Here is an 18614-nt window from a genome sequence, read left to right on the forward strand (position 1 = left end):
GCCCCACCTCTACCCCAGGACAAGAATACTTCTAGACCCCATTTCAAAAGCTGGCCTGGATCAAGGAATGGATTAACCAAAAATACCACATCATGCTATGCTTATTTTTCATACCAGGGCAGCAGCAATAGCAGCAGAAATATGGAAGAAGCAGCCACCTTGCCTCTATTTATGTTTGTGGTTTACTGGAGAAACAAGTTTTGGTTTGTGTTTCTCTGAAATAAGCTTTGACATGCCCCTTCCAATGCATATTAATCAGGGAATTTCTCTAGTTTAAGTGGCTTCAGTGGTCTACTAAAGGCATGATAGCTGAAATCAAGCCTCATAAAGGCATTTTGCCTATAAGTAACATTTATGTAAACAATTTACTTCAGAAGGTTCTTGAATGAGAGGTGCCATTAAATCTGGCTGAGATGAGGCAGCAAGTTACTTGCAAAGGTTTGGGGTCAAAATAATGCCCCCACAAACAGAATGAGCTAGTATTGCTGAACTCTGCAAACTGCTATGATGAAAAAACATTTTTGAATGTTCACAAACAAGGTTCTACATAATAAAACCATGTTACTACTAGCTGACCCCACACAGAGCATCTGTGCGGCGCTTTGGGGCCAGCAGTTTCCTCCTCCTCCTTCCTCCTGCCGCGGTCTCTCCTCTCTTCCCCTTCCCTCCAGCCCCGTGCTCTCTAGCCTTCCTCCCCTCCTGTTCCCTCCCCACACAGAGCCTCACTGGTTGGGTGGCCAAGAAGGGTTTTTTTCAGGCCGCCTTTTTTTCTCCCCCCTGCCCTCCTTCTGCCACTTTTCTCTCCCCCCACTTTGCCTGCCTGCCACCACTTTTCTCTCCCGCCTGTCCGCCGCTGCCTTTCTCTCCCGCCTGCCCGCCGACCACCATCGCTGCTGTTTTTCTCGCCGGCCCGCCTGCTGCCGCTGCTTTTCTCTCCCCGCCGTCCTCTGCTTGCCCGCCGGCTGGCCAGTGCCAGTACTTTCTTCCCCCTCTCCTCCACTCTGCCAGCCTCTCGCTGGAACTCTCTCAGCGTGTTGCGGGAGTTCCGCCACCAAATCCTGGACACACATGCCGGCTAAGAGAATTAATTATATAGATCATTCAAGTTTATAAAGAGATATTTAATCCTTTGGGTATTATCTACCCCCAAGAGCAGTGTTGTTCATTGTATGGCCTGCGGACTGCTGGTGGCCCGCACAGACCCTCCTGGCAGCCTCTGACACCTCTCCCCACCTTTCCCTCCTCCCCCTCTTGCCCACTCCCCCCACTGATGGAGCACATGCGCTCCCCCGTGCCTTCTGCCAAGTCTTCTGAGTGGCAGCAGCCTACAAGAGCAGCAGCAGAAGGGAAGACTGAAATTCACCTGGCAAGCACCTTCAGCATGCGCCCTCACCCTTTGCCACTGGGGTGGTTGGGTCTGCTGGGCCAAGCACAGGCCCACGAAATAAAGTGTGGGTGGTGCACACCCTGGGAGTGGGGGGATGTGCTGAAGATGGGGGGCACATGGGGGCGCAGTGGCAGCCCTCACCACATAATCAGTGAAGATCTCTGTCCCAGACCATTTATGGTAATTTATTTATTATTTTTTACTGCACAGAAATTACACAATAGGTAAAGAGCTATATTTTCAGGGCAAAGAGACCCTTTCTCACAAGGACTGGAAAGAACAGGTTCTGATCTAAATATCTATAGGAATAAAGAGTAATCAATTTTTAAAACAGCATTTTGCTTAGTTTATTTAACCCCTAGCACCAAATGTACATACTACTTTGAGTCTCCAATGCAGTGTAATGGGGTAGAAATAAAGTAAAGTGTGCCGTCAAGTTCCTTTCAAATCTTGGCACCCACAGAGCCCTGTGGTTGTCTTTGGTAGAATACAGGAGGGGTTTACCATTGCCTCCTTCCACGCAGTATGAGATGATGACTTTCAGCATCTTCCTATATCACTTCTGCCCGATATAGGTGTTTCCCATAGTCTGGGAAACATACCAGTAGGGATTCAAACCTGCAAACTTCTGCTTGTTAGTCAAGCATTTCCCCACTGCGCTACTTAAGGTGGTTCAATATACCCTCAAATCTATCAAAGTATAAACTGCAATTTTAAAAGAAAATACAGTGACTGAAGAATGGCACACCACAGGGCACTCAAAAGGCTTGGTTTTATCTTAAGCTATGATAATTATGAGTTGGAGAAGACTGAAAAATGTTTTATTTTATTTTATTTTATTCTCAGAGTACAGTCTACCCCATACCATCCAAGGGCTAAGTCCCATTAATTTAAATGGGACACAGTCATAACTTATTGAATCTGAATGTTGCTCAGTTGGGATTAAAGTTCAATTATCTTTCTCAGAATTAGGACCGTTTGCGGTCATTTGTATGGTCATTCATGAGGGAAGGAGTAAAGGAATGGCAAAGACAATTATAAGGAGGGCAAAGATTGTTATGGTTCTCCTGCAATATAATATCCTTCATCATTGCCTAAAGTAGAGTGTTCTGAGATAATGCTCATAAAACACTCGCCCATTGATTTTTCAAAAATTTGACCTATTCCTGTTGAAGGTAATCCTTGTTGAGTTTTGGAGTATGTGCTATAATTTGACATCTGTTATTTGTTGATACTATCAATGGTAGTTTGTCTGACATTTTGGAACTGTATATTCTTAGTTAATTGTGCTTAGAAAAAGGGATGGGGGAATCTTACAGAGACAGGGGACCCAAGGCCCTCATACAGTCTTTTAAACTAATCTAAAGCCTCCAGAATTCCTTCTTGGCAAAGCCCACTCAATGAAAATAAGGTAGAGTGTTGCTATTGCCAACCAGCCTCCCAGGAGAGATCACCTTGGAAAAGATCCCTACAAGAGCCCCTGGTGGCACAGTGGTAAAACTGCCGCCCTGTAACCAGAAGGTTACAAGTTCGATCCTGACCAGGGGCTCAAGGTTGACTCAGCCTTCCATCCTTCTGAGGTCGGTAAAATGAGTACCCAGAATGTTGGGGGCAATATGCTAAATCATTGTAAACCGCTTAGAGAGCTCCGGCTATAGAGCGGTATATAAATGTAAGTGCTATTGCTATTGCTACATGCATGCTGAGTCTGTGCATGAAGTCTCTAATGGCCCTGGGGTCAGGCAGCTAGCATGGGTGGAGTCACCATTGCACCAACGGGTTCAAAGAACCCAGGCCACTGTGCTTCAGGGGCCACGCCTCACACCCCAGCCATGCCCCCGCATCTGAAATCAGATGCAGGGGCATTATTTCACTTGCAAATGGGGCCATGCGGCCCCATTTATGAGCAAAATCTGACCAGCTGAGATTGATTGAGATGGAGGGGGCATGGCTTAACTATGTGCCTTGCATCTGACATCAGATGCTTATGTCTGACACAGGGATCAGGCTGCGACAGCGGGCTGAATCCGGGGCCTCGCTGGTCTCCCTCCACCCCTGCTAGGCTTGGTATGGCATCAGGCCTGCTGGCTAGGGAAGGCAGCTTGGCTTTCACAACTAGTTTCATTAGCTCCAGCTTGCTGGGTTGAAGAAAAGCAGAAGGAAAGTCATTTTTATTTAAAAACCACCTGCAGACTTTTAAAAACGGTCTCAAACACAGGCATTAATCTTAAATTCAAACACATGACAGTTCAGGGGCGTAACTACCATTAGGCAAGGGGAGACAGTCATCTTGGGGCCCCACCGCCTCAAGGGGCCCCCAGAGGCACATCACATGACTCCCCACCCGCCCGTGTTGCACCCCCTATGAATTATGTTGAGTCTCTTGGAGATCGGCAGTAGCAGAGAGTTAAAAAACCAGATTCAATGTGGACTAGATATTCACCGTATTCATAATAGGGATGTGAGTGTGAGTGCACTATATATTGCGAAGTGTGTTTGTGTGTGTATATCAGTGAGGGGCCCATTTTAAAATCTTGTCTCTGGGCCCACTCCAACCTTGCTACACCCCTGTGACAGTTAATTTACAGCTGAACTTATACTACTTCTTTGGTCAGATACATGAGGAGGTAACAGAAACATGGTGGAACAGTGAGAACCAGTGGGACACTGTTATCCCTCTATAGAAAGGACAGGGAGGGGCGCCTTGGAGGAGGGGTAGCACTGTATGTTAAAAAAGGGATAGAATCTAACAAGCTAGAAAACCTAGGTGGACTGGAGTCCTCCACAGAAACCCTGTGGGTGACAATACAAGGCCTGAAAGGGAACGTGCTACTGGGGACATGCTATCACCCTCCGGATCATAATGCCGACAGTGACTGGGAGTTGCAGGAGGAAATCAGGGAGGCATCAAGGTGAGGCAGGGCTGTAATTATGGGTGATTTCAATTACCCACACGTAGACTGGGTAAATTCACATTCAAGTCAGGACAAAGAGGTCAAATTTCTAGATACGCTAAATGACTGTGCCCTGGAACAGTTGGTCATGGAACCACCCAGAGAGAAGGCGACCTTGGATCTAATTCTGCGTGACACCCAGGACCTGGTGCATGACGTCAGTGTCATCGACCCTTTAGGGAACAGTGACCACAGTGCCATCAAATTCAGCATACATGCGGGGAGAGAATCACCAAGGATGTCTAACACAGACATTCTGAATTTCAGAAGAGGAAACTTCTCCAAAATGAGGAGTATGGTGAAAAGAAAGCTGAGGGGGAAAATCAGGAGAGTCACTTCGCTCCAGAGTGCATGGAGTTTACTCAAAACCACAATACTAGAAGCCCAGTTAGATTGTATACCCAAAAGGAGGAAAGGTACCACTAAGTCCAGGAGGATGCCAGCATGGCTAACGTGTACCATCAAGGAAGCCATAAAAGGGAAGAAGACTTCCTTCCGCAATTGGAAGGCCTGTCCAAACGAAGAGAACAGAAAGGAACACAAACTCTGGCAAAAGAAATGCAAGGTGACAATAAGGGAGGCAAAAAGAGAGTTTGAGGAACATTTAGCCAAAAGTATCAAGGGGAATAACAAAAACTTCTTTAAGTACATCAGAAGCAGGAAACCTGCCAGGGAGGCAGTTGGACCATTGGGAGTGAAAGGGATTATTAAGGAGGATATGGAGGTTGCAGAGAAGCTGAACGAGTTCTTTGCATCTGTCTTCACGGCAGAGGATACTGAGCATATACCTGTTCCTGAACCAGGCTTTTTAGGGATGGAGGCTAGAGAGCTGAGTCAGATAGAAGTGACAAGGGATGATGTTCTAAACCAGTGATTCTCAAACTTGGGTCCTAAGGTGTTATTGGACTTCAACTCCCATAATCCCCAACCAAAGGCCACTGAGGCTGGGGATTATGGGAGTTGAAGCCCAATAACACCTGAGGACCCAAGTTTGAGAATCCCTGTTCTAAACTGTCTGGAAAAACTGAAAGCTAACAAATCACCAGGGCCGGATGGCATCCATCCAAGAGTCCTCAAAGAACTCAAATGTGAAATTGCCGACCTCCTTGCTAAAATATTTAACTTATCCCTGAAATTGAGCTCTGTACCAGAGTAGCAAATGTAACACCGATTTTCAAGAAGGGATCCAGGGGCGTTCTGGGAAATTACAGGCCGGTTAGCCTAACGTCCGTTCCAGGCAAATTGATGGAAAGCATCCTCAAGGATAAAATTGTAAAGCACATAGAAGAACAGGCCCTGCTGGGAGTGAGCCAGCATGGCTTCCGCAAAGGTAAATCTTGCCTCACCAACCTTTTGGACTTCTTTGAGAGTGTCAACGAGTGTGTGGATCAAGGTGATCCAGTTGACATAGTCTACCTGGACTTCCAAAAAGCTTTTGACAAAGTTCTTCATCAAAGACTCCTGAGGAAACTTAGCAGTCATGGGATAAGGGGACAAGTACATGTGTAGATTGCTAACTGGTTGAAAGACAGGAAACAGAGGGTAGGTATAAATTGAAAGTTTTCACAATGGAGGGAAGTAAGAAGTGGGGTCTCGCAGGGATTTGTTCTGGGACCGGTGCTTTTTAATTTATTCATAAATGATCTAGAAGCAGGGGTAAGCAGCGATGTGGCCAAATTTGCAGATGATACCAAACTCTTCCGGGTAGTGAAATCCAAAACTGATTGTGAGCAACTCCAAAAGGATATCTCCAAACTGGGGGAGTGGGCGACAAAATGGCAAATGCGGTTCAGTGTTAGCAAGTGTGAAGTGATGCACATTGGGACAAAAAACCCCAACTTCAAGTATATGCTGATGGGATCCAAGCTGTCGGTGACGGACCAAGAGAGGGATCTTGGGGTCGTGGTGGACAGCTCGTTGAAAGTGTCAACTCAATGTGTGGCAGCTGTGAAAAAGGCCAATTCCATGCTAGGGATCATTAGGAAGGGGATTGAAAATAAAATGGCTAACAGTATAATGCCCTTATACAAAACTATGGTGTGGCCACACTTGGAGTACTGCGTACAATTCTGGTCACCACATCTTAAAAAGGACATTGTTGAACTGGAGAAGGTACAGAAGAGGGCAACCAAGATGATCAGGGGCCTAGAGCACCTTTCTTTTGAGGCAAGACTAAAACACCTGGGGCTTTTTAGTTTAGAAAAAAGACGACTGTGGGGAGACATGATAGAGGTCTATAAAATCATGCATGGCTTGGAGAAAGTGGAGAGAGAGAAATTCTTTTCCCTCTCACACAACACTAGAGCCAGGGGTCACTCCATGAAATTGATTGCCAGGAGGTCTAGGACCAACAAACGGAAGTACTTTTTCATACAACGCGTGATCCACTTGTGGAACTCTCTGCCACAGGATGTGGTGACAGCCAACAACCTGGATGGCTTTAAGAGGGGTTTGGATGACTTCATGGAGGAGAGGTCTATCAATGGCTACTAGTCAGAGGGCTGTGGGCCACCTCCAGCCTCAAAGGCAGGATGCTTCTGAGTACCAGTTGCAGGGGAGTAATGGCAGGTGAGAGGGCACGCCCTCAACTCCTGTCTGTGGCTTCCTGCGGCATCTGGTGGGCCACTGTGCGAAACAGGATGCTGGACTAGATGGGCCTTGGGCCTGATCCAGCAGGGCTGTTCTTATGTTCTTATGTAGTGGGAGAAAAAACTGAAGAGGTGTCCATTACCACTTTCTATCCCTTGGAGTCGTCTCTATGGCCATTGCTCTTAGGAAGAACCATTAAAAATAGGGATGTCATCCAAACTAATGCTGTGCGTGCCAAAAAAAAAAAAAAAGCATTCTAAGAGCACTCCAAGGGAGCAAGGGCAATTTTTCTCAATCTCCCCTTTCCGTTGCAGTTCACTGTGTCTCCTGAAAACTTGTCCTTGAGAGTTGTGGGACCCTCAGGGACATATTTTCTTGAAGCACAGGTGTTGTCAAGTCCTGCAACTAGGAGGCTGTTCCTCTCCTGGAAGGAGATATGGTTTTCCTTTTAGCTCTGCCCTTATGGAAAGAGGGGTTAACTCTTTCCAACTCCACTGTCTGCTGACCAGAACAGCACCTCATGGTAAGTCCAAGTTTTTGATACCACCATTTCAACAAGTATTCCATTTCTTATAAGAAGACTTCAGATCCTTTGTTCCTTTTTCTAAATCTTACCAGTTTTTGCAGCCCGGCTGTTCATTATCACCAGTCATTTTCTTCTGCCTTCTCTAGAAATAGGAAATGCTTTGTACTATCATTTACAAAGCTGATCCTGAAGTTGTTTTCTGTTCATGGGTTTTCCTGAATCTATATCTATGGATACTATTCTAGCCAAGAAGTTGAGTTGCCATCATTTTTCTGGCAGGACTCCTGTGATTTCATATCTGCATGAGATAGTACAACTTTTCTCAGCATGGAGATGCAGTATAGGGAAATGGGGAGATCACTTGTGGGATTTCTGCCTTTCATGCATCTATTAAAAGTGGCAGCTCTTTCTTGCTGTTATAAAATTAAACGCTGTTGATTAGAAAGCCTTTACAGCAGGGAAAGGGAAGGGAACCGTACTTGTACTTAATGTGCAAATGTCCATGAAGACCTAAATCGTTCATAAGCACTACTTGCTACAAATAAGAGTATCTTGCATGTCTTCTTTTGAAGGTCAGAGAGATAAACATGTACAAAGAAGTTACTCTAACTCCCTACAAAGAAGAGGTGGATCCCAGAAATCTGGTTGCATGCTGGAAAGAATGCCTGGAGAAGTCTGATTACTACAACAGGCGAAAAGCAACAGAAGAATTCAACAAACAAAACTACTGGAAGAAGAAAGGGATTGCAGTCATTCCCATGTTGTTTTCAGTTGGATTTAATGCCACATATTACCACCAGGTAAGCTTTTGAGACTCTAGAAACCTACCCTTCTAAAAAGTAAAGAAAAGCAATCATTGGCCCCCGTAATTGGAAGCCCTGTGGATGTTAAGTTAGTCACTTATTAGTTTCAATAGGATGTGCAGCCTGAGGCAACCGTGCTACCTAAGAAGTAGCTGTACTGACTTCCATGGACTTACTTCTGAGCAAACATAAATACACGCTGCCTTCTGCCTATTTAGCCTGATGTGAATGAAAAGCAGCAAAATGCCTTATCTCCACAAGAGATTGTTTGGCATGAGCTAATCCAGTGCTTAAAGATATTTGTTTAATTTGTCGCTTTCCTGAACTTCTCAAAGCACTCCACATCTATTAAGTAAATAAGTTGTAAGTAATCTTTACAACAATCCTGCAAGGTAGGTCAGTATTATCCTAATATTACAGAAGGACAATTGAAATGGTTGCTTCCCCAAAGGACTTCAAGGCTCCCAGCTCTTAATCACTATGCTGTAGCACAGGGCTGCCCAACTCTAATCCTCCTGCAAATATTGGCCTACAGCTTCCATCATCCCTGGCTATTGGCCACTGTGGCTAGGGACCATGGGAATTGTAGTCCAAAGCTAGCTAGGGGGCCAAAGTTGAGCAGCCCTGCTATAGGAGCTCTTTATCCCTCCACTACCCCAACCAGGCAATATTTGTTAACTGTGCACATGCACATCAAGAGTCTTAGTTATTGCATGCATTTTTAGACACTGAAGTTGCAATCCTGCACCCATTTACATAAGAATAGGCTCCACTGAATACAGTGAGACCTGCAGGTCTCATGCAAGTAAACATGCATAGGATTGTGCTGTAGTAATAATAAAGATATAACTTCGTGCCTGATGAAATAGTATCCTCTACAGTTCTTGAAGAGTCACAGAGTCAAGAACTACTACATAATTTGATCCTAGTTTGATATCCTAGCTTGTTAACTAACTGGTATGTACACGCCACAGTTTCTTTTATGCAGACAAAATAAGAAACCACAGGTTATTACCCTCCCCTTGTGTGCAAAGAAGAGGGAGGGTGTGGGAAGCCTTTCTCATGATCAGTAAGAAAGAACTTGGGGCATGTGGGGAGGAAGGCTGTAAGAACTTACCGTCCTCCCCCACAGACAATTGCCCCTTCTGTCATGGGCAAGTGTATCACACATAGAGACCAGCTTTCCCCAGCAAGGTGAAGAGCCTGGGGCCGGGATGCATCACCACTGCAAGCAGCTGGAGCAGGTAGACAATCAAAATAACGAGGCTAAGAGAGCGTTCACTCCCTTAACCCCTTTTAAGAGGCTGGCCTCTTTAGAAGGTTTGCTGCTGCATCACTGCCAGGTGTTGCGTGGCTCCCGGTGGTTCTTACACTAATTCAAGACCAGGCTTGGCTTTCCTAGCCCAGTTTTGGCTGATCATAAGAACAGCCTCAAAGAGGCGGGTATCACGATCTGTGAGACCCGCTTTTGTTAAAACTGCAGAGATGAGCAGGCAGGGAGCCCTGGGTGGCCAGATTGGCCGCCCACACGATGGCTGGCTTCGTAACGGAGCCGGCGGGGGGAGCGGGGGCCACGCGGCCTCCGCAAGCCCCAGTATGCCCTGCGCGAGTGCGCAGGGCATACTGGGGAGACCCCCAAGCCGGGAGGTGGCTTTTCGTGGCGCGGCTTTTCGTGGCGCAAAGCCACGCCATGGCTACTCATGAGTCTAAAAAGCAGGTTTGCTGGCGCGCTCGCTCCGCAAACCTGCTTTTTAGCAGGGGTCCTCGAGCAGGTTACCCGCTCAAGAACCACCGGGCTCGGCTGCGAGCCCGGTGGTTCTTACGATCAACAAAAATCGGGCTAGATTCTCCTAGCCCGATTTTTGTTGGTCGTGAGAATCGCCCCAAACACTCATTGTGGTTTGCTTATGATCTTCCAAACTATGGTTTAGGGTAGGGCTTGACAAATCCCAGGCACCAGGGAGCCATGGTGCCTAGAAATTTACCTGTGGCACCTGGACTAGCATATTCAGAGGTAGAGTTATTTAATGAAATCTGTATTTGTCCCAGCATCCCTGTTTCTGTTCTAAGTATGTTATTTGTAAAGAGGATAAAGAGAAGCCCATTTACCCTCCCCCTTCACAATGCCCATTACTAAATCCATTAATTTTGTCAACTGTCCATTGTCTGGCTCCTAAACCTTTTGGATGACTCCTAGATCCATGACTCCTAGATCCAAAGAAAGTTTGTCAAGGCCTGATTTAGAAGATCATCTGAGTGAGGTGCTAGGGCTACCCTGCAATTATCCTCAGATAATAATACTGCCAAATAATACATTTGGAGTTATTGTAAAGATTACAAATATGATGTAAGTGAAATCCTTTCAGTATTCTAAATTGTGGACCTTTTTAAGAAAGACAATTTAAAAACATAGCTGACGTTTTGTGTAGGTACTACAGAAAAGGAAATTAAATGTTTTCACTTCTTAATTTCTCCCCTTTTAATATGAACTGATAACAGGTGCAATCCCCAGATGATGTTATATGGAAATTGACAATTGACTTGATTTGAATAGGGACTGTAGTGTACTCAGTATTTATAGAACGTGCTGTGGATTTCTCTGTGCAGTTTGTTCTGTATTCCATCTGGTTGGCCAGGGATCTAAATGCTGGGCAGAACTGGAACGTTCAAACCATTTCTGCAAAAGAGGGAGTTTCGTTTCATTTCCTTGCTTGCTATACACAGTTTTCCTGAGAGAGTTAAATCTGATACACATGCATAGGGAAGATGATTCTCTTCTGATTTGTAAAGCAGAGTGGATGTATGTGGTAAACCTTTCATTCTAAGGCAGCTGGCCTTGCTGCCTTAGATGATGATGATGATGATGATGATGATGATGTGCACTAATAATAATAATAATAATAATAATAATAATAATAATAATAATAAAATAAATAATGTGCACAGATGAACCAGTATAAGAGGGTGAGGGGAAAATCAGCCAATGAAATATAGTCCAAGACAACCTGTCTGCAGCAGAAGACCATGAGGATGGAGTCTGACGTAGTGTGTGGCATGACTGCTCTCCTGCCATGACTCACTTTCCTGGATACAGGTCCCATCCTTCAGTAGTTGTTAATAATAATAATAATAATTTCTATTTGTTAGCTGCCCCATAACAATTGTTCTCTGGGCAGTTGTGTTGGTCACATTCATGCCATGGGTTTATGTTACTTAATGTAAAGGGAGTTATGTTCAGAGCCAGTTCATCCCAATTTAAACAAATGATTCCATAGATCTTTTTACTTTGGACTAGCACCTTGAGGGCAACACCACAGTCAGGTGGTGATGGCCAGGGTATTGGCATGGAAGGCTGCCTCTTCTTCTTTTTCTTCTGTCACACATCCAGAAATCACGGCTGCTATTCGAATGACCAATGAAAACATGGTTTGGATTTTCACCCCAACATGTAGAAAATATCTTAAAGGGTTGAAACCATTAAAAATGGGTAGCAATAAGCTGATTCACTAAACCATGCTTAATCCCGAGCTGCTGAACTAAAGAAGCTCATTAATAAGGAATAGGGAGCACCCCCAGACCCTGTTGTTAGGCTAGAAGGGGGCCCAGTACTGACAATCCTAGTAGACAGCTCCATTCCAGAATCCTGAGCAGGTTTGGTCTCTGAGCCCTTCAACCTGAAATCCTTTTCAACCAGAGACTGAATTTGGAGCTGTGTTCCTACAACATGCATGCTCTATGACTAATATATGACCCTTCCCCTATTACCAACATGCCAGTTGCTTTGGCCACGTTGAGTGAGATGTGCCTCTGCTCCTGTTCTGTTTTTCACGTCAAACTGTTAAGCGCCTGTAATACGTTCGTAGGCTTTTTATGAATGAAAAAATAATTGATCAGCAGCCTTCTGTTTATTTATAGGCTGCAGCTCTGGTTCATATCTATCTGGATGGATCAGTGCTGGTTTCCCATGGTGGAACTGAATTAGGACAAGGCATTTATACCAAGATGTTACAGGTAAGACAACAATTTAACACCTGCACACAAAATGAAACTACAGCATGAAAGCTGTGTGCCACTGCATCCCCGTGTGTTCAGGTTTGAACTATTCTATACAAAAGTAAGTTCCAGTGCTCTGTATTTTCTGAGCAAGATCATGCATTCTCTAGCAAGTTTACTCTTCTGTATGTGTCTAATTTTAATTTGTATCTAATTGTATCATTTGTATCTCAAATGTTTTCTTTCTCACTTTCATATAACTCCTGAGAAATGGTAATATATTTGTTTTCTAAAAATACAGGTTGCCAGCCATGAATTAAAAATACCTTTGTCTTACATACACCCTTATGAAAGAACCACAGTCACAATCCCTAATGCAATTGTCACTGCAGGATCAGTTGGCACGGAAGTCAATGGGAAAGCCGTCCAGGTAAGAATGCTTATTTGTGGTTATGTTATATGAAAAGATCTTCAAGTATTTGCATACACTATGCAAATAGAATCAGACCATTTGAGATATATCATAACTGCTAACAGAGCAAAGAGGCACCTTTTCAAAATTGGTGATTCTCTTTATTGAGCAGGGGGAGCAACTGGCCCTGTCCAACCCCAGCACAGCATCAACAGTGGCTCTCGCTGGTGTCTGCCTTATGTTTTCTTTTTCAGATTGTGAGCCCTTTGGGGACAGGGAATCATTCTATTTTATTTATTTATTTATTTATATCTATGTAAACCGCGTTGGGAACTGTTGAAAAGCAGTATATAAATATTTGTCGTATCCGTAATCTTAAAAGCACACTTTTTCCTCTTAGTGATGATGTCCCACTAGCAGATTTGTGGCATGGTGGCAAACCCCACTACCAGGACTGACACATTTTTCTAGCAGGGTTGCTGTGCTGCTTCATGACAAACAGAAATTTGGCTACTGATGCTTTCCCCCACCTAAGTACCACTAATATCAGCTGGAGTTTCTTCTTGCCAGGCTTCTACTGTCTGCTGTTTATCTATGTCATTTTTAAGTTAAACAAAAAAGCAGCTCAAGAGCAATCTCATTTGGGCCACAAATGTGTATTAAGCAGCCATGTTTGTTCTCTTCCTCCAAAACATATCCAGACTTCCTTTAACTTGATTATATATAACCAGCAAGCAGCATTGATGGCTGCTGCTAAAGTGATCTTCTTGTCACACATGATACTTCAGGTGTTTTTGGCACCACTGTAGCTTCATTGGGCAGGGGGCAGAGACTTCACCTGTTAATTACCTGTCTGCCATGCTGATGTTAAAGGCACAGGAGCAATGTGTTGTGGTCCAGGCCTGATTTGTATACTAAATGTGCTCATTAGCTAGCATACAAAATTAGGCCTGTCTCATAAGTGTCACCAAGTGACCAAGTTCTTTTATATAGTGACCATGTAGGATCTGGGCGCAAGGAAGAAAGGAGATCAAACCAATCCTAAATGATTCAATGGGCTTTATTGAGTATAAAGGAATAACAACATCAATCTAGCTGAGCAGAAAGCAGAACATTCTATCAATATTACTAACAGTATTTCAACCCTAGCCAGCAACAATATTCACCCAGTGTTCCTAACTAACATATGTGTGTGTATTAAATCTTCCTAGAGCCTAATACAATTCAGATATAGATGGAAAAATGGGGGGGGAAGGTAAGGAAGGCTGAGGGCTGGCATGGTTTGGGGAGATCAGGGATTAGTAGAGGGACGAGGGGAAAGGAGAAGGGGGAAGGATGGAGGGATCCAAGGCTTGTGGAGGCAGCATATTACCCGGATCAGAGGCTTGAGAGCGGTGGAGCTTTCAGCTGAAGGAGACAGGAGCTTTTAGATCAAGCATGCAGTTTGCTCAGAGCACAGATGAGAGTCAGAGCACCATGGCTGGGGAAGTCTTGACTTCTCACTTTGCAGCAGAAGTCACAAACAGACAGTCCCTTCTCCCATGGAAAGAGTTCCTGCCTCTAGCCCCGCGGCTTGGGCAGCAAACCCTTGGATTGCTCATGAGCAGATCTTGCTTGTAGGCACAAGATTGCTTGTAGGCACAAGACTGCCAGTCCAGTAAGCTTCGTTCTTTATAGCTGTATTTTCCTTTGATCTCTCATAGAGTTTATCTGAAATCTCCTCATCTTTTCCTAGGTCCCCAAAAAGGTGACAACTTGCTGTTCCCTCCTGGATATCATCTTTTAATTATTCAGCCAGTTCAGAGAGATCTTAATCTCATCTTCTGTTAGCTGCTATCATGAAGAGGGGTCATTGCCCAAAGCAAATCTGCATCTCTGAGTTGCAAATGGGCCCCTTCTCTTGTCCCAGATTTGCTAGCCTGGTCCCAAAAGGTGTTAAAAGTCAGGAGTTAGTGAGAGAATTAGTTCTATTTGTGTGAGACAGCAATTACATTATTTCTTGTGTACCTCTATCTAGTGTGTAATTATAACAAGAGAATATTTAAAGTAACATAAAAAGGGGTACATGTGTGAGATGAGTTAATCAATACATTTGACTGAGGCAGAAGCATCCTGTCAGTGAGGTAAGGGGATTACTGGACAGCAGGTTAATTTCAGCAGTGTGAGACTGGTAATTAAGCCTGACCCATTGTGTCTCTTGTGAGTTCCACAAACACTGATAAACAGTGCTAGATTACCCCTGCCTTTACAAATCATTTACCAAGCATTACCCAGGCAGATCTGGGTGTCAATTCACCCTGAGTCTAGGCATTAATTCCTGTCTTAATAAAATGGAACCAGACACAGGCCTGAATTACACATACTTCTGGGTTGGTACCTCTGAGTCTAAGGTTGGGGTACATGTGCCCCAACAAATGCCAGTGGAATTTTTAAAGCACCCTAAATTTTACATTTGCAAAATTAATAAACAGATAATTACAAAATCAAAAGTTAGTGTTATTGTTGTTAATGACTTTTTCCTGTTTACAACATGTTTCCACAGAATGCTTGCCAAATTCTCCGGAAGCGCCTAGAGCCAATAATTAAAAAGAACCCACAAGGCAAATGGGAGGACTGGGTAAGCAGCACCATTTGTGTTTTTTACACCTGGATTATAATCCTGCTTCTATCGCATGGAACATAAGAACAGCCCTGCTGGATCAGGCCCAAGAATGCCCATCTAGTCCAGCATCCTGTTTCACACAGTGGCCAACCAGATGCCACTGGAAGCCTACAGGCAAGAGTTGAGGGCATGCTGTGACTCCTCTGCAACTGGTATTTAGAGGCATGTTCAGGAGGACAATCCCCATTCCAATTGCTTCTAGTCTTGGCAGACGAGCAGGATCACCACAATAGGCAGAGCTAGCATCACAGCCAAACATGCACAACAGAAAGTCCCTCCTCTGTCTTTCCTGTTGCTGTTTATCTTTCAATGCATAAAGACATACATCATTTTAGCAGTGTGAGTCTGCTCTGGAAGTGTACTCACCACATTTTGGTCACATGTGCCGTCTTCTCTACAGGATTGAGCTCCATGGAAACCTATTTTTCTGCTTTTTTCAGAAGAAATCAAATTTCTGCAGCACACATTGGCCTGCCTTCATGTTAGTCATGAAGTGCACTCGCCCCTTTTCAGAGCAGTTTTTAAAAATTAAAGCTCTGAACAGACACATGCTTTAAGGCATGTGTTGCAAATATATTCACCACTTTTTGTCACCAAAAAACCTAGTATAAAAATCTTATTGGGGAACATCTAGATTAGATGAGCGGAGGAGAGTTTGTCTTGTGGTAACAAGCATGCCATGTCCCCTTAGCTAAGCAGGGTCTGCCCTGGTTGCATATGAATGGGAGACTAGATTTGTGAGCATTGCAAGATATTCCCCTACAGGGGATGGAGCTGCTCTGGGAAGAGCATCTATGTTCCAAGTTCCCTCCCTGGCATCTCCAAGATAGGACAACAAGATTTTTTATTGAAGCAACAAACTACCAAAGCATACAGTACGTTACCAAAACACAATTATATACAAAGTGGTTGTTTGTACATCATATATATACAAAGATTTGCACACAAGGATTTGGTAACCCACAGGGTTATAAAGTATATGCAGGCAGTACGGTAACTCGGGCTGGGGGGATTTCAAGAGAGATTCCTGCCTGCAACCTTGGAAAAGCTGCTTCCAGTCTGTGTAGACAATACTGAGCTAGATGGACCAATGATCTGATTCGGTATATGGCAGCTTCCTCTGTTCATTTTAGTTTTAGTGTATTCTGGTTATGCAAGGAGGAGAGATAGTTTTCACCAATTGGGGTGGGGTGGGGTGTTGATGTATATGCACAGTGAGCAGCATCCAGACTCATTTTCTGTTTATGAAAGTACATACTGTTTGCTCAAGGAGGGGAGGGTGATTTTCACTTATCTCCCTTTCCTCTGCCGTACCCCACACCTCCCAAAAATCTGTTCTCATAACCCTCAGGTACATATATCCCCTTGAAAATATGTACCTGATGGTTGGGAGAGCAGATTTTTGGGAAGTGTAGGGTGCAGCAGAGGAAAGGGAGATGAGTGAAAATCACCCTCCCCTCCTTGTGCAAACAGTATGTACTTTCATAAACAGAAAACTAGTCTGGATGCTGCCCATTGTGCACATACATCAACAAGACCAAGGGCATAAGAACATAATAACAGCCCTGCTGGATCAGGCCCAAGGCCCATCTAGTCCAGCACCCTATTTCACACAGTGGCCTCACCCGCCAGATGCCTCTGGGGAGCCCACAGGCAAGAGGTATGTGCATGCCCTCTCTCCTGCTGTTGCTCCCCTGCAACTGGTATTCAGAGGCAAATTGAGAGGGCAAGAATTTGAGACTCATACTAATGAAATACACATGAAAATATTCATGAAATACAGGTGAAACTCGGAAAATTAGAATATCGTGCAAAAGTCCATTAATTTCAGTAATGCAAATTAAAAGGTGAAACTGATATATGAGACAGACGCATTACATGCAAAGCGAGAGAAGTCAAGCCTTAATTTGTTATAATTGTGATGATCATGGCGTACAGCTCATAAAAACCCCAAATCCACAATCTCAGAAAATTAGAATATTACATGGAACCAAGAAGACAAGGATTGAAGAATAGAACAATATCGGACCTCTGAAAAGTATACAGTGTACTGAGCTTGATTGGCCAGCAAACTCGCCTGACCTGACTCCATAGAGAATCTATGGGGCATTGCCAAGAGAAGGATGAGAGACATGAGACCAAACAATGCAGAATTGCTGAAGGCCGCTAATGAAGCATCCTGGTCTTCCATAATACCTCATCAGTGCCACAGGCTGATAGCATCCATGCCACGCCGCATTGAGGCAGTAATTGCTGCAAAAGGGGCCCAAACCAAGTACTGAATACATATGCATGCTTATACTTTTCAGAGGTCCGATATTGTTCTATTCTTCAATCCTTGTCTTCTTGGTTCCATGTAATATTCTAATTTTCTGAGATTGTGGATTTGGGGTTTTCATGAGCTGTACGCCATGATCATCACAATTATAACAAATTAAGGCTTGACTTATCTCGCTTTGCATGTAATGCGTCTGTCTCATATATCAGTTTCACCTTTTAATTTGCATTACTGAAATTAATGGACTTTTGCACGATATTCTAATTTTCCGAGTTTCACCTGTACTTATGGAAATATGGGGGCAAGCAAGTCCAGCTGATGTCCTCTCGCTTGCTTTTAGTAAGGAGTTACTAAAATATTACCAGTTTTGCACAAGGAGGGGAGTTTTATAGCTTTAAGTAACTTGAAGAGTTTCTGTTGGGACAAACTATGAAGCTTTGAGACTTGGCTTGTGGCCATTTAAATCTTCCTGTTATCTTCCTGATCTCTTGGAGAAGTGGGAATGCCTGCTTTGAAGTGGCTCCTAGTTCTCTGAAATGTTGTTGCTGTTGATTCAGTCATTTGCAGGATGGGAGGGAGGGAGACAGAAGGGAGTAGGTGAACTGCCAGAGGTAGACTAAGAAGTGAAGTGGGGGAGGCTGGAGAAAATTTACTTCCCTAAAGGCTAAAAAAGAGTGGCATAGCACAATAATGTCAATTTTAAAATATAATTATAATAAGGGGCTGAGATATCATAATATCATCAATGAACTGGTTCGGGGGGGGAATTAAAGGACTATATAAAATGAAAACTGAAAGAAAAGTGAGCTCAGGAGTGAACTCTCCCATATACAGTATCGCTACCTATGCCAGGTTGCGCTCTGGCCTGTCCACACATTTCACACACACACATTTCCCCCTCCTCTGATCAGTTTAGAAAAGTAATTAGAAAATATACAAGTTTTTCATGAATTTTCAAGCTAATGTGCAAAAAGGTTACACAGTGTGCTAAACATCATCTGGACTGCCCA

General features: G+C 44.1%; 1 protein-coding gene across 1 annotated transcript in view; it reads left to right on the top strand.

The window, feature by feature from the left end:
• The window catches only part of LOC128330392 (aldehyde oxidase 2-like), a 69658-nt gene that overhangs the window by 37392 nt on the left and 13652 nt on the right, over positions 1-18614 (top strand). Inside the window, 4 exon segments of the mRNA XM_053263615.1 lie at positions 8029-8256; positions 12175-12270; positions 12554-12682; positions 15207-15281. Coding sequence (XP_053119590.1) covers positions 8029-8256; positions 12175-12270; positions 12554-12682; positions 15207-15281 — 528 coding nt within the window.

Source organism: Hemicordylus capensis, chromosome 1 (assembly GCF_027244095.1).
Source record: "Hemicordylus capensis ecotype Gifberg chromosome 1, rHemCap1.1.pri, whole genome shotgun sequence".
NCBI lineage: Eukaryota > Metazoa > Chordata > Lepidosauria > Squamata > Cordylidae > Hemicordylus > Hemicordylus capensis.